This window comes from Tachysurus fulvidraco, chromosome 3, assembly GCF_022655615.1.
Source record: "Tachysurus fulvidraco isolate hzauxx_2018 chromosome 3, HZAU_PFXX_2.0, whole genome shotgun sequence".
Taxonomy (NCBI): domain Eukaryota; kingdom Metazoa; phylum Chordata; class Actinopteri; order Siluriformes; family Bagridae; genus Tachysurus; species Tachysurus fulvidraco.
In genome coordinates, this window is record NC_062520.1 from 15468354 (window position 1) to 15485309 (window position 16956).

The 16956-nt window shown below is 38.5% G+C and overlaps 1 protein-coding gene across 1 annotated transcript; it reads left to right on the plus strand.

Annotated features, from left to right (window-relative positions):
* Positions 1–478: 478 nt before the first annotated feature.
* Positions 479–16118, plus strand: si:dkey-34d22.1 (discoidin, CUB and LCCL domain-containing protein 1). Its single transcript, XM_027149892.2, has 15 exons — positions 479–732; positions 3528–3749; positions 6372–6509; positions 8690–8741; positions 9102–9174; positions 10684–10817; positions 11004–11041; positions 11410–11592; positions 11933–12045; positions 12144–12315; positions 12569–12658; positions 13429–13522; positions 13598–13635; positions 13743–13841; positions 14814–16118. The coding sequence occupies exons 1-15, from the start codon at positions 630–632 to the stop codon at positions 15194–15196; spliced, it is 1932 nt and encodes a 643-aa protein (XP_027005693.2). The 5' UTR covers positions 479–629; the 3' UTR covers positions 15197–16118.
* The last annotated feature ends 838 nt before the right edge of the window (positions 16119–16956 follow it).

The window sequence follows — 16956 nt, forward strand, 5'->3', positions numbered from 1 at the left end:
GTTTGTTTTACAGAAAATATGAAAACTTTGTGTTGCGTTACTTCTGTTACTTCCGTGCATATAACCGCTTTCTGATTTATTTGTTATGATCGTGCGTTCGGGTGGAGAAAATCTATCAGGCGCATAATAACCATAAAAAATGAGCATGTTTGTATCTTTCTCCCCTATATGGCTGCTGTCCCAGGGCACAACGTTAAACCTCTATGAGCTGCAATAAAGCTCCAGAATAAACTTGGAAGTAGTTTTGACACCGTTCTGCCTTACTGTGTTCTGGGAAGCAAAACTTTAAGCCCTTATTTGGGGATGACTAATAATCAGTTTGACACACTGTGAGGCCAATGAGAGAGTTCACAGTGAGCTCTATTATTCATGCCCAACCCTATACTGCACACACACACACACACACACACACACACACACACACACACACACACACACACACACAGAGAGAGAGAGAGAGAGAGAGAGAGAGAGAGAGAGAGAGAGAGAGAGAGAGAGAGAGAGAGAGAGAGAGAGAGAGCGAGAGAGAAATTCTGCAGCAGTTTGACTTTAGATCTGTTTAAGAGTTTGTTAAAGAGGGATGACCAAACATTTGGTGTGGGAAGTTTTCCTTACAATGTGAGAAAACCATGAAGACAAAGCTGGGATTGATTTGGGATGCTGTCCCAGTGTTTACTGCACTTTGGACTGTGTTGAGCGTTCACACGGTTTTGTTGGTCCACGGGCAGGAAGGTAAGTTCACTCACCTTATATCATAAGAAGCTGCATGATATAGGATCAGCAAACGTGTGGCTTGAACTATGTTGGACTTTTTTTTTAATCCATTTTCTACGTATGAGGTTTTCTTTTCTCTACCCCATGTGAAGATCTTGTTTTCTGCCCTGCGTGTGAGAGTTTCTTTTCTCTACCCTATGTGGAGTACCCTTGGATTCTTAGGTTTAGTTTGATTATTCATCATGCTTTTTTTTCTTTTTTTTTTTTTGAGATTGCCAGAGGTTATTCATTTTCTTGGAGTTTAAAAAGTAACACAGTGTGTTGGATTGGGAAATATTTAGCACAGACCTGCTCAGATATTTGCATAACCGAGGAAATATTTCAGTCCTCCCTAAAGCCATGTATATAACAAATGTTCTATGTTCTAAACCATTTAGTCATATATACAGCTATAACAGACACATCATGGCCCGATTTTCATGATGAGTTTTTGTGATATTTTCTATACATCCTAGCATTTAGTCTGTGATGTGAAACTGTTTAGGACTGTAATGTCTGAGCTTCAGTTTTGTCTGTGTTTACCCTTACACATCAGTTTGTCCCAACATGAGTGGGGTCAGTGTGAATCACTGTTTCCACATCCACAGACTGAGGGAGGTAAGGAAACACAGTCACTTGCCAAGTGTCTGTACTGCGTCTACACAGCAGGCAGCAAACCTCTGGATTCTAGCAGCATCATCACAGAGGAAGCTGACTGATGCTAGGGTCATTACTTTACATGATTCATATGTTTTAACAAGCCACAGAGATTTTGCAATTACGCAACAGCTGGAAGAGGAAAGACAGACTTCTTAGGTGGATTTGCTGTCACTACATGATGGACATAAAGGTATTATGAAGGTGACAGCCTAAACAGCTGAACATCCTGTCCGGCCTGCGGGGACATGCACATACCACTGAGGTGAAAATAAAAATGACATGTTCCCTGATAGCATGTGATGCTAGAATAAATCTAGAGTGCCTGTTTTAGTTAGCCTTTGACTTGACTTTGAATTTTCTTTAAAATGATGAGGTTCATTTATCTGAAGAAATGCACATAGCCCATTCAATCTTATTCACATGAGAATACAGTGCTGTTGATGATAATGAAAAAAATGACAGAAACAATTTGGTTCATTAACATTAAAACATTGTTCTATAAAAATGTAAAATTTTTGAAATGGCTAATATTAAGCTACATTAAAGGCGAGAAAGAACCACAAACTGAAATGTACCTCAGCATGACTGGGGTCGTAACTAAAAGTTATTACAAGTAATTAAGTGTAATTACAGCAGTTCGGTTGAAAGTTCAGGTCCCGGTTGTTCCAAGTTTCTGCTTCATAACAGGAAGATAAAACTTCATAATAAGTTTATGATACTTGAACCAGACCTTTTGAAAAAAGAACATAACTTGAAGAGAACTTTGGAAACATACAGCAACACAAATATCTTCAAAAACTTCTAAAGATCTGCAACAATCGTAAATTCCTCATCTTTCATTCTGGGTGTTGGCAAAATAACTGCTCTGTCGTCCATGACTACAGCCCATAGCATTGGTATTTCCAGGGAATCTCAGGGGAGATGTCTGGAGGGGGAAGAGTGCAAGAAAACAAATGAGTGGCAAACCGATTAAGATAGAGTCAATGGTGGGATGTAAAAACGGAAACGGAACTGTAACAATCAAGCTCACCTCATCAGTGACCTTCAGAAGGGAGTAGGAGAAAAATTGTCTGAAGATTCACCATTCAGGTCCATTGTATTAGACTCTGAGCCAAACCATATACAGTATTTGGCCCTTTGGCCACAGTGAGTCATACTCATAGGCTGCTGAACTTCATGAAATGAGGGTCATTAACTGTCTGACCACAAATGTGTGTTTGTTTTCCTGTGTTGATGATAAAGACTTGCTCACAGCAGAAAAGGCTTTTAATGATGATTAAATCAAACATAATATGTAACGGATCACTGGAATATCAGCATGGATTGAGAATAAGAATGAAAACTGTAAGAGAACCTAGGTGACGGTGTTTCATATAATAAGTATAGAACTACACACACACACACACACGCACGCACACGCACACGCACACACACACACATCCTACGATTTACCCTAAAAATGGTTGCTTTCTGGAACTCCGGATTACTCACAGTCACCCAAACCCTATCATTAACATGGACTCACAGTAATTATCATTTTAATTGAAATGTAAACTGAAAAACCCCTGAAGTCTGACAAACACATGGGAACTTGGCAGACTCTGGTTCCACACAGGACTCAGCTGTCATAGTGCTCACATTGCCCAGCCTTTTTTTTACAACTCTTACGCTAGCATGTGAATGCAATACTGTGGATGAAACTTACCATCTCCACATTGCTCAAAGTGTGTAATTAACACTGCCACTACACAATATCCACCTCTTACTGACACTTTGGTAGGCATTTCTACTTTGGAAGCATATACTAGATGAATGTATGATTTTTTTTTCAATTACAGGAAACATAATTTACACATGTGTAACGATTGATATTCAAAGCTGTTGTTTATAGATGAGCATGCAAATAGAATAAAGGACCATTATAAACTCAAGTTAATAGTATTAATAAACACAATACTACTTTTTGTTTGCCTTGCTTTGATTACATATTGTATTAAAAAAAAACCAATATATCTCAAATGAAGAGAAAAGTAATTCAGTGGAAAAAAAATAATAAAATGCGGAGAAAGTATTTTCTCAGTGCTTTTTAGTTCAGACTGTTGTTTCCATTGCAGGTGATGGGTGCGGACACACAATCCTGAGTCCCATGAGTGGCACTGTGGCCTCCCGGAACTACCCCGGCACCTACCCCAACCACACACAGTGTGTGTGGAGCCTGAAAGTGCCGACAGGATACACGCTACACCTCACATTCGGGGACTTTGACCTGGAGTGGAGAAAGGACTGCAAAGCCGGTGCTCTTACCATCACTGATAAAAGTAAAGCCGTTAACCTGGGTAAGGAATGCAGCAACACATACAGTACTATGCACTGGAGCAACTTTCTAAACAGTTTCCACAAGTAACCTTTTTGCAGAAGGGACATTGTATGTTAGAATTTCTCTGATGTTTACTGCACTGACTGCAAGTTCTCAGAAACTTTGCATTTCAATTCCCAAGACTCATTGCAGCCTAAACACAAGGGTGCATCCAGACTCTCAGATTCCACCTTTACTTCCTTGTGTAAAAAGTCACCAGATTACTGATCACACTTATCTATTTCCAGTTTCATATTCATAACCTTTCTGTGTATTTCAAAGACACAATAATATTGTGAAGTATATGCTTAGTGAGCTTTAAATGTCTATATCAAGTCTTTATTCATTGTATGTCTTTCTGGTTTTTAATATCACTCCTGGTTTTCTCGACTTGCTCTTGTCTGCCCTATTCCAAGGTTTCTGTTCATCGCCAAATTACATTTACATAAATTTACATAAATTACATTTAAATATAAGTCTAATATTAATCTTGAATTTTTGTATTATATTAATGTTTGTATAATGTTAAACTTTTTGTATTGTTTCTGTAAAGCTGCTTTGAGACAATGTCCATGGTTAAAAGTACTATACAAATAAAATTTAACTGAACTGGATTGAACTAACTTAAAATTTCTTTACACACAATTGGTATCATTTATCTTTTAATAAGGTTTTGTGTAAATGATTTAATAGGTCAAAAAAACCCTAAAACATTTATGAATAGATCTACATACATTTTTAGTAATGTTGATTCTATTTGTATTGATTGTGTGTATGTTAATAAACGGCAATATAGTCACATGAAATTTGCAGAAACAGATGTGAATGCAGATAAAGAGTTTTTAATGAAAAATCAGGAAGAGATAACAATGGTCAAAACCAGGAATCAATACAAAGAACAAAAGGCTTGGTTATTTTAGGAGCTGATCATGTACTGATCAAATACTGTACTTCCCAAAGCAATGAATTAAAGAAAGTTCCTTTAAACTGTGTGCACAGGTGTGTTCACAGATGGGTGACTGTGATTAAGGAAGTGTGTGGTCTGTGTGTGTGTGTGTGTGTGTGTGTGTGTGTGTGTGTGTGTGTGTGTGTGTGTGTGTGTGTGTGTGTGTGTGTGTGTGTGTGTGTGTGTGTGTGTGTGTGTTGTTGGTGGTGGTGGTGGTGGTGGGAGCATAATCCATGGCATCCATGTTTGTCGGCTGGAACATCTGCTAGGAATAAGAGTTTGTGACTGATGGTGACGTGACACCAGTCAGATATAAATAAACAAATGTCTTCACAGCATAGCTGATTTTCCTTTCATGACACCGACAAAATTTCATAATAGCAAAAAGCTCACAAAGATCTTGAAATATCAAACGGATAATAAATGCCTTCTAAGCACATGCAGTGTGTCAGAAGCCATAGACACATGCAGGCACCAATTCATTTGTCCTGAGTGGGTAATCTTTGTGAATTTAACAACATGAATTTTGCATGATGTAACTCATGTAATTTAAATTGTGTAACTCAGTCCAATGATATAACATTTGAAGCCTTAAATGGAGATTCACATTAGTTCTAATTTGTGGAATGTCTCACAAACTCAAGTGGTCCATTAGGACACAAAACATTTCTGAAGTAACTGGATGTTAATTAACACCACATTTCTTGTGTAAAAGCTTTGTAGACGATTTACAAATAAATGTATTCATATCCAGCTTGACAAGTAAATCCCAATGAGAAATACCTGAATGCTTCCACACTCAATAATCATGTTTAAATGATATGCTGAATTGCATTCACCCACAGTGATCATGTTTGGGCCTGAACACAGCTTACTGATGTGTCATATGCATTCCTTTAGATAAGTTGTTATCCTGAGGATAAGCTAAAGTCCAGTATATTCACCAGGCACCGAGGTGCTACTACTCCATAGTTACACTTCGTACTGTGTTGTTGTTATTGGCAAATTCCAGATGGTCATCCTCATGCTTTTCTCCAGCTCCTGCCAAGCCTTGCGCCTACACAAGCAGGTTGCATATCACTCAGCATAAGTGATGTGTTAGTGACATTGTTACACACACACACACACACACACACCAACACACATACAAACATACACACACAGAGTGAGATTTTGCATGAGTAATCCAGGCTCCCTGGGGCCTACTGTATCTCTCGGAGGTACTTCAGGATATGCTTTTGCGTGTGAAACAGTTTGTGCCATTTTTAGCAGCAGAGGAGTATGTGATTGTACAGGTCTAGTAAGCCCTTAGGCTTGTGTGTTGCTGTGTGATTCAAGTGCTGAGAGAGATGTTCAGTTCTCAATGTTAGTATGAGTCAGTAATTATGCCAGCTTCGCTCTAAAACTTGTTCCTTGCAACCCTGTGTTTTGTGTTTTTGAAGTTGCCTGATACAGTGGATCAGCTGAAATGTGTATTTGCAAGTGTGTGAGTGTGTGTGTGTGTATATAACTAATTGGCAAGCATTCTGAAAAACAATTGTGTGTGTGTGTGTGTGTGTGTGTGTGTGTGTGTGTGTGTGTGTGTGTGTGTGTGTGTGTGTGTGTGTGTGTGTGTGTGTGTGTGTGTGTGTGTGTGTGTGTGTGTTTGTTATACAGGACCTCTGTGTGGGCAGCTGGCTGCCTCAGAAAAGAGCATGTTGGTGAACAGTAGTGAAGTGACAGTGCACTTTGTGTCCCACACTCACCGGTCTGGACGAGGTTTCCTGCTCTCCTACTCAACCAACCAACACCCAGGTACCACACACTGGCCTTGTTGGCAAGCTGAGATTCTTCTCAGATACTTTATAATCACCCCAGAATCTGGCAGTTAACATCTTACAAATCAATGTTTTACAGTGTTCTGCAGCTCTGTAGTAATGTGCTTTTATTGGTCTAGACCAATCCTCAGCGTTCCAGCATATCGTTTATTTGAGTACAATAAACAGACCAGTTTTTTGTAGTTTGTGTGTAATTCTCTTGCTAAGACATAAGTGACAGGATTTCAGAATCCTCCTAAGGCAGAACTCTTCACATGTTTAAATCCTCTAACTGTTATCTCACAGTAAGCGGTTTCACAAAATGGAATATAAATATCCTGCTTAATGCTCTAGAGACACTTTTACAATAAAGTTCAAATTCATGAATACTTTATGAGATCAGGTTGGTCCCTTATGACATGCATCACTGATTAACCTGTTCAGAGTGTTACTTCTTTCAACATATATATAGTGTCTTGTTATTCATCCATCCTCTCTGACCTATTGCCAGAAGAATACTATACTATCACATTACAGCTACATGCTGCGCTAAAAAGTTGAAAATAGTCTCGGAAAATGGTCTATGGTCGAGGAGGCAAACACTATGTGACTGTAAAATGATCTGTGAGGCACAGATATATGCTCCTTTTGTATGTGTGTGAGTGAGGCTAACGTACTGGAATGTGACTGTCCTGCTTCACTGAGCTAAAGAGTGTTTGCTCTGTAAGCAGACCAGCAGGCCTCCCTTCCTAACCTGAATAGAGAGACAGAGGCCTTTCATAGTGGCCACAAACAGGGAGCTAGGGAACAGCGATGTTTCCTTCCTCCTCCACCCCCTCCTCCTCTGTAGAGCACATAGCATGACAAGTTAACCATCACCATTTCTACACTGACATGACAAAAAGCTCAGAGAATCAGTTATTCTCTATAGTTATTCTATGAAATGAAAACGAATTTGCTGCTAATTCCCAAAGATGTTGACGTGCCAGTGACTTTATTTACGCCAAAAAAATAGAGCTTCAAAGTCGGATAAATGTCAGAATTCCGACGTGTCTTTCTGTAGATTTCAGTAGCATGAGGCTATTGTCATAAAATGCTACTTAAGTGCTCTTTTTAATGTTTAAGGCATTGTATAACCATATAACCTATAATACATGTCAGTCATTGTGAGCTCTGAGTCTTTCCACAAGTGCAGATGAATGCCACTGGTTCAACAGGAAAGAATGCGATCATGTATCCAGTGTGCTTTCTATATATTATACCTCTATGGGTTGTGCAGATGGGATCTCTGGTGTTCAAACAGTGCATTTGCATTACTAATAGAATGAAGATTTCCATGATGTGAATCACTTCTAGTCATCACATTTGTGCAATTGCGATCCATTCTGTCGCAATGTATCCTTACACACCTATAACTTCAATAGTTAGGAATTTTATTTACACTGCTGCATTAAATTATATGTTTATTTTTATTTGTTTATTTATTTACAATCAACATATATATGAGGCTCTCCATTAATGAACTATGGGAACTAAGTATTATATCTATGCTTACTCGATGTACTGAGTAATTAATAAAACGAGTGCAACTATTTTATATATAAAGCGACAGAAAATAATAATTGTAACTTCAGCACTGAGTTGCATAGTCCCAGTTATTATTTTAGTTTTTATCACACCATTTAAGTGTACAGCAGCCTTGTAAGTGTTGTCCAGAATACTGTTGGTTTACAGAACAGCATTCAGCTGAACACCAAACACACAAATTTACTCAAAAATGGTCACTTGTCCAAGGAAGGAACCAGTAATGTTTATACACAGAAGAATGTTTAGAGCACTCTGTGGTGTGTGACGTGAACACAAGTTCCTGATATTTGTTTGTCACATCAGGAGCCAAGGCTGTAGCTCAGACAACTCCGATAAACTGCGTCAAACTGTGTTCAGACACTGCACTCACTCTCACACCCACACAAATGCCTTCAAGTCTGTATACAGAGATCACATGCTTACACTCTAACCATTCCACAAGCATACACAATCATCAGGACAACCTGAAGCATGTGTAGGCAGCATGCAGTTTGTGTATATAAGCAAGGATGTGGGATATTTTTGTATAGGTTTGAGAGGATTTATTCTGTGGCTTTGTGATTGACACATATCTTGTTTCCTTTTTCCAAGACCTCATATCATGTCTCCACAGAGGAAGCCACTTTACCTCCCAGCAGATCAGGTAGGAGGCTGCTCTATATGTAGAACGTATCCCCTCCATTTTAATTTAAAGTTTTCTTCCGATTTTTTTTTTATTTTCTTTCCTTTTTTCTGTCTCCTTTTCAGCAGTTTTTAATGAAAAACAAATAAAACAAAGAAACATGCTTAACACTCAGTGACTTGACTGGACTTGACTTGACTTGATCTGTCTTTGTCCTTTGCATTCAGTCTACAACATAACAACAAACATAAACTGATCCTTCTGAAATTCTGTTTGTCTTTCTTACAAAAAAAGAAGAAGAGCTGTTCAGTTGTCGCAGTCATACACACACACGATTTGTTGTACTAATCATATGTGACTGATGTCCCTCCTGTTTTCCAGTGCGTTTTGCCCTGGGGGGTGCAAGGATGTGGCAGGAGAAGTCTGGGGTCAGCATGGACAAGGCTACAGAGATGTAAACCTATTTCTTAAGTCTTATCAAATGTGTGTGTGACAAAAAAAAGCATTATTAAGGTAATGTGTAATGAGATGATAACTCTGCAATAAATGGTAGAGGAATGCACTTTACTAACTAGGCTATAGGCTAAAGTGTTGGGATAATGTTGGTGTGTTGTTAGAATTTGATTCTTTTTAGCCCGTATAGATAGAATTTTCCATTTTGCACATTTTATGATGAGCAATGACACTACTTGTGCTGGTGAGAACGCTGCAGCCCAACAGGGGGTGGAAACTTTGAAATCCACAAAAGTGGTCATATTTTCAAACCCATTTTCGGCCAAAATTTGGTGCTTGTGTAGATTCCTGCTGAGGTCTCCTATAGCTACATACCCAATGCAAAACTGATATTTTTCTGTCTTCAAATGCAGAATAAACAAATTGGATTTTGGCTCAATTAACTTGAAAAATGTTGTCACCCAGCCAAACAAATACAGCTGATTTATTTTATCTGTAGCAAATAAGTACAAATTACAGACAGAATCAATCAAATTGATAGCAAAACTGATGCAATAGCAGGCTTTTACAGACATGGAGTTAAAGTAGAATAAAAACACTTTTGGTGTTATGTCAGCTGGTTATTTTACCACTATCTCAGTGAAATCTATCGCACTGAGCCATCAGAGCATGTTTAGTTTTGTAAGGGGAGTGAGAGCTTTCACAGGGCAGAGGCAGATGGATGTTAGTGTGGGGTTAGTTTTGTGTGTGAAAAACTACAGTAAAAGGCATCCTTTTAGTTAAGCAATCAGTCAATGTTTCAGATTCCTAGTGTGGAACCCGATACCCAGCCAACTCCTGTTCAAAGAAATTCAAGGAGATCAGTAAATTCAATGGAAATGAGTAATTGGTGCAGTCTGGCACAAACAACCACTCCATGGTCATTATTTTTCCCCATTCTGATTTGAACATTAACTAAAGCTCTTGACTTGTACCTGCTCAAGTTTACGCACTATACTGCTTGACTGATTTGTTAATAGTGTGAAGGAGCAGGTGAACAGGTGTTCCTATTAAAATGGATAGTGGGTTTGCAAATGCACTAAATTAACTAAATGTAAGAGAGAATTGCACGTGTGCATTGTTAAAAGGATTTCCCAATTTTACAGTCGAAACACACCGATGTGACAGAGAGGTCCAGTTCAGAGCTGTTAATGAGAGTTTCCTGCTTGTAGGAAGAAGAATTTTGTGTTGCAGTTTGCCCTTGGATTGAACAGAAGCAGCACCAAAGCAGACAATTACAATGGAGGTCAGGATGGTCTAGCTGTGCAGAATTGGTCAGCACTGCCTGGGGAAGATTGAATTTTTTTTCAGTCACCACAGGAAAAATTGGTCTTTGCAGAGCCTAGCATCAAAACACCATTTTGGTGTGCCAGAAATAGCACATAAAATACTGTAAACTTTAGCTACATTTTGGTGCTTTCATCATCTTGGGCCTATGTGCAATATAATTCCTGCATTGTGTGTTTTGTAGACATCGGTGTTGTGCAAAGCTGCAGTCCATGCAGGGGTCATATCAGACAGCCTGGGAGGCATAATTAATGTGACCCAGCAGAGAGGCATCACACTGTATGAATCAAGTTTTGCTAATGGAGTCCTGTCTAAAACGTGAGTGTCCTACTCTGTCAGCTAAGCACACACACACTGTTCCCTGCAGGAGACCCACTATGCAAGCAAATTTTCATCTGTACATATTATCATTTCAGCTCTACAGAAGCTAATGTAATAGTTGCTCAGCTGTTTGAGAAATGTGCAAAATCCCTCACTCACTAAAAATCTCTTCTTTCTCTGCAGAGGTTCATTGTCAGATAAGAAACTAGTCTTCAGCAGAGGTAAATCCAGTGCTACTTACAGTTATTAAAAAATATGTAATACTGCTGATGTGAATAGCAACACCTTTAATAAACACCACTGGTTTAGTGACCACAGAAGAATTCAATTCTATGCCAGTTTTAGTATGACCAATGTCATGAACGCTATAACTATAATTATAGAGTAAATAATATGTAGTTACCTCTACTGCTTGGTACTTACATAGCATGTATCATTATTACCCATGAGACAATTACACATTTCCAGTGTTTAAACATGGTGTACAAACATCAGCACTGTTTACTTACTCGTTGACTCATAATGTGAAATAATGACAGTTTTGTTTTGCTACCTTCACTTCCCTTCATTGGTATGTTCCATGTAACAGCATGTGACAGCCTGTTAGCAGTTATGACCTACAACGCGTCTTCCATGTCAAAGGATGGGGACAGACTGAACTGGATTTCAGAAAACAGGGACTCGAGAGGACAGTTTGTGAAGTGGCACACTAGCATTGAGGATCAACAGCCATGGTTGGAGCTGGAGCTTTTTAATCGGAGCAGCATCACAGGTCAATGTGATGTGTGTGTGTGTGTGTGTGTGTGTGTGTGTGTGTGTGTGTGTGTGTGTGTGTGTGTGTGTGTGTGTGTGTGTGTGTGTGTGTGTGTGTGTGTGTGCTGTGTATATATATATAAATATACATATATGGGTTATATATAATTATATATATGGGTGTGTGCTGTTTTCCTTTAAATGCCCTTTGAATGCATGTCATTGAGTTTCCTCTTTTGTCAGTACTTCTCTGTTTGACTTGTAGACATACAATAGACTGAACTTCTGAATGTTCAGATGAACCAGTAATACCTGTCTGTTTGAGCACTGGGTTGATGGTACAAATGATTTTTTTCCAGGAATAATAACAGAGGGTCTGTCAAACTCTTTTATTGAGACTTACACAATCAAGTATAGCAAAGACCGTAAAACATGGAAAATTTACAAGGATGCAACCAGCAAAGAGAAAAAGGTATCCACATGTAAAATAACAATTTTATTTATTTATTTATTTATTTATTTTTAATCAAAGTATATTACACAGTTGCTGCTATTCTTCTTTGTATGTAGGTGTTTGAAGCCTCATCTAATGGCCACACAATGGCTCTCAATAGCCTGTTTCCCCCAATAATAGCCCGTTACCTCCAACTCTGGCCCCAGCGCTGGCACGGCAGAGTCTCTGTACAGGTGCAAGTGCTTGGATGTCCATTATCTATGTTTCGACCCCGATCCAACGCCGGTGGTGAGGCACCTTCTCTTTACTTACACCTAGGCTGTGCCCTGTGTGCATATAATTTACTTGTCTTGTCTGAGTTTCTGTTATGTGAGTTCCAAGTAAAATTACATTCTATATACAACAATAAAAGTTAATAAGTTCTAGGAATTTCAGAGCAGATTTCTTTCAGAGCTGATAATTACATGGTATATTGCATTCCATTGAGTCTGCTTAGTTTCCTGAATACCATACTTATTAGTTCAGTCAATCCTCTCTTCAGGATCCAGCGCAATGAAACCAGTTCCCACAGAAACCGTGCTGCTGAATGAGATCTCCACTGAGAGTCCTGTGGTCATAAGCTCGAGCCAAAGTAAGTTAAACACTTAGTGATTAGTAGTGATTCTGTCATCTCTACTGAATTGACACTGCATTTTAACAGCAGGTATAAAACCAATTAGCAAGTTAGTATGTACAGTATATACAAAACTGCCAGCTATGAATAATTCACTAACTACAGAGAAAATAACAGGGAAAAGTATGTAGTTACAAGAGTGATGAATGGAAATCTGTACTTACCGACAGGTCCTGGGAGTATAAAGCAGAGGTCACACCGAACACAAAATAAAATCCAATCCACAATGAGGAAGGCAGTATAGTGTGTTCATAATGGCAAAGTAAAATTCCTCATACAGTGACATCACTCATAGGAGCATGACTGTTCATTTTTGTGTAGATGCCCTGTGCCCATTACACCACTCAAGCAACTTGAATCTTTCCCTAGTGTGGCTCTTTTATCCCCTGGTGCAATGATAACTCAGTGGCACAGAGAAAGTGCTGCCCAAAAATTGCACAACATCTGGAATGACACGCAAATCATTGGCACGTTGGCTTATATCTGTCACTCAAAAGTGGTCATTTGTACAGAATTCATATGAAAACATTTTGTATTTTAACTGTAACAGAGTCAGTAAGAAGAACTGTTATATTTTTGTGGTTAGATGGTATATATGATGGTGGAAACATGAAGAAAACCAAACAGAGCTTCTGCTTCTTCTTTTATCTTCTTTGTTCTTCTGCTTATTACATAATTATGAAAATCCATAAAGCTAGAAAAAGGCTTTTAAATCAATTTCCTTATAGGCTCCAGCCATCTATTGATACTGGTGGTGGGTGTGGTTCTGGGTCTGGCACTGTGTGTGTGCTGTCTGTTGGCAGGGCTGCTGTGGAGGAGAAGGTATGTATCAAAACATGTTTTTCTCTTAGAGTATTTATTTTCAGCTACTTAATACCAGTTAAACTCTTGTTTCAGGAAAAAGGATGCGCACATGAAGTGTTGCCTTGACACAGGTTGGCCCTGGATGCAGAGTTTTTATTATATTTTATGCATGATATGCCAGGATTGTTTTCCTGTTGCTTCACTTTCTAGCTAAGTGCTTTTGTCTCTTATCGTCAAGGTGTCCATGGGAAAAAACTGCCCTATACAGAGTCAGAGCTTGTGTCCTACCCTCTGGCTAGAAGCATCCATGACAGCTTACCTAACCCTCCTCTCAATGGTGAGATGCACTAGCGTTTGCCCTAGAACACTGTTTAATAGAATGTGACAAAATTCATTTGTTAGTGATTTAACGTGTTAGCACATAAAACACTTAACTGAATCATAAGAAAATGTTTAAATCTTGTACTAATGACATTTGATTTGCAATAAAAGTCAGATGATGTAATTTATTACCTTCTTATTACCTTCCAGGGGAGACCCTGTAAAAATATTACTGTAGCAGTTCATACAGAGATAACACGAGTCAATAAAAAGTTTGACAATGTTTGTCGAGCTGAATCTGTAGGGCATAAATGTTCTTCTGCAGGACACGGGCAGTAATCATTCATTATGGTGAAAGAGAAAGTTTAGGATGGCTGCAGCAGCAGGTCAAAGCACAAGTGAGCAAGACCCTTCTGTTCCTCTACTGCCTGCTCAATGGTTCAGATAAATAGCCAGAAAACCTCAAGAGAAGGACCGAGTGCATTCTTCTCTTTCTGTCTTTTACTCTTTCTCTCTCTCTCTCTTATCCTCCTTTCAGTTGCTCAGCAGCAGCATAAATGTGCCTTTCTTTAGTCAGCTGAGCCTCTGTGAAAGGGTCTCTGTAATTGTTGCCCAAATGAGGAGCATTTATGCTAGAGCAGCGCTCATGTCCACTACCAACCCCATGTTACTCCCTCAGGCTAACAGACACTACAGTGAGGCCTTCAGTCACAAGAGAACAGAGGGTCAAGACAATCAAACTCCCTTTACAGTCATTCTAATTAAAGCAGATTCACCCAGTTGGGATTCCTCCAGTGTAGAGAATAATAGACAATGCATAGGCGTGCTTGCCGTTATTGGAGTATTTGACACATATTTTATAAGATTTAATAATTAACATGATTTAGATGGTTTTCATAATCTTCAACCACAATCATTTAAGAACTCCACATTTCTTTGTAAGACAATGTAAATTTATATTAAATACGTAATCTCTGTGTTTTTCCAGAGTACGCTGAACCTGATGTTCTCGCAGGTGGACAGAAAGTGGGAGTCACCTTCCGACCACCTCTGGATGAGGGCTACACTGTTCCTTTTTCCATTAACCATTATGACACACCGAATCATCTTCCTCAATACGCAGAGCCCCTGCGGCTCGAGCCAGAATACGCTACACCATTCAATGAGCCAGTCCTCGATCCCCCAAACACCACACAGCTAAAGAACCTCTCTCACCTTCGCACAGCTCCGAGTGCTTTACAATATGACTGCCCTGCTCATCGACACCTTTCTAATGGATACTGCACTCCTTTTGTTAACGGTACAGCAAACCACACACAACCCAGGCCTGGAGATTTTGTAGCGCAGCATACGTATCACGAGCCCCAGTGAGCGCTGACTACTTGGCTGTAAATCTTATCGGTGGAAGGTCATGTTTGCAGTTTTCAACTGTAAATATTAAAAGTTTCCATTCTGCTGTGAGACATAAAGAATTCACTGTTGGTTCCCTTGAGAAGCAGATGTAGCCAGAGGAACAGTGCATACTGTATTTTTTATTGTTTTTATTAAGAAATGGACAAAATCCATTTTTTTCTATTTTTTATGGATTTTTTTATGACCTATGGATTCACTTCTATTTCATTCCTAACATAAGCACCAATCTATAGTTCCTTATAGTTTATTAATGGCTATGAAGCTACGTATGAGACATTGCTGCTGAGGACCACAGTCAGTGTACTGTAACTACAGGATTTTATCTGTTCTGGATGTTTCTGGGTCAATATATACAAAGCAGCACTGTGTATCCAAAGCTTTTTTAATATGACAAATGATATGTAAATTATAACGAACTAGATGTGTGTATTAAGGGTGCAATACCACTGCATGTGTTGTTGACTACAACAAAGTGAATGTTTTATATGAAGTTAAGAATTTGGATTCTGTGATGGACCACCAGCCTTTTTGTATATTTATATGATTGAGACTTCAGTGAGAAATTCATACTGTATGTGCTTAGAAACATATAAAAGTTATTTTATTGCTGGAAAATATAAAATTTTATAGAAAACTGTATCAGTCTGTTCTATTGCATATTTAAACGCATGTAGCATATCTTACGCACTTTGAAAATGGACGTGTTCTTCAGCCGGGGTGGAATCTACATGAATATTTGTTTATACTTTAAATCACTACCATACTCAAGCCTTATTTTGGCCACATTTATGTTTTTTTGTAAATATGGAAATTGAATATTAAACCTCTTACATAATTCATTTACAATAAAAAAAATACACTTTACATTCTTATACTTAGACATTCAAAATACTTGTTTTAAATCTGAGGTCTTTTCTCCTCTCATCCAGCCAGTCATTGAATTCTATAGGTGAATGAATGTATATCAGTTTGAATGAGTTCCATTAATATCTAACCAGATTTCCGTAAATTGGAAAAACCTGTCAATTTGTCACCTGTGCTGAACTTCCTGTGCTACACAACATAGCAAACACTGTAGTCACTTATGTGTGTATGAAGAGGAATAATCCACCATACTTTAATGTGGAAGTTGTCCTATCTCAGTAAAGGCTTTTTTGAAGTAAGCAAAAACTTGGATTAAATTAGGTGTCTTTTTTTTGCCTCCCTGGGGAAGACAGGATCTCCAACTAATTGAAACCACATGTTAAGTTAAGTTTTACAAATTTGCTAACCTTGACTAGCTTAGGTTAATTTCTTTCATTCTGTTCATAGCAGTTTAAACTAGAATTCCAGTAGCTAAAGCAATTGGTATATTGTGTATTGGTATATTGGTAAAGCAAATGATATATGCTTCTCCGTACTGGCTTCATCAATAAAACTGCTGTACTTAAACTGTGCTGGAAATTTAAAAAATTATCCAGCTTTTCCTGTTATATATATCATGTTATATCACATACTACTGATCACAAATAAGGGAAAAGCAAAAACTGCCATCATCCATATAAGAGAAAAGTATGAGTATGAAGAATAGAGATGTGCCTCCACCTTGTGGCAAATTTTATTTGCTTTCTTAATTCAGCATGGGAGAGATTTTAGACTAATAAATAATAGTCTATCACTCATTCGTATATTCGTTCAGTCGTTCATTCATGTTTAGTAACCTTGCTGAATCCTTGTCA

Bases quoted from the DNA above. Each gene is read 5' to 3' on its own strand.
- si:dkey-34d22.1 (XM_027149892.2), top strand. From the start codon at position 630: ATGAAGACAAAGCTGGGATTGATTTGGGATGCTGTCCCAGTGTTTACT. The intron at 9,175-10,683 runs GTAAACCTATTT...TGTGTTTTGTAG, and splicing joins ATGGACAAGGCTACAGAGAT to ACATCGGTGTTGTGCAAAGC. The intron at 11,593-11,932 runs GTCAATGTGATG...ATTTTTTTCCAG, and splicing joins TAATCGGAGCAGCATCACAG to GAATAATAACAGAGGGTCTG.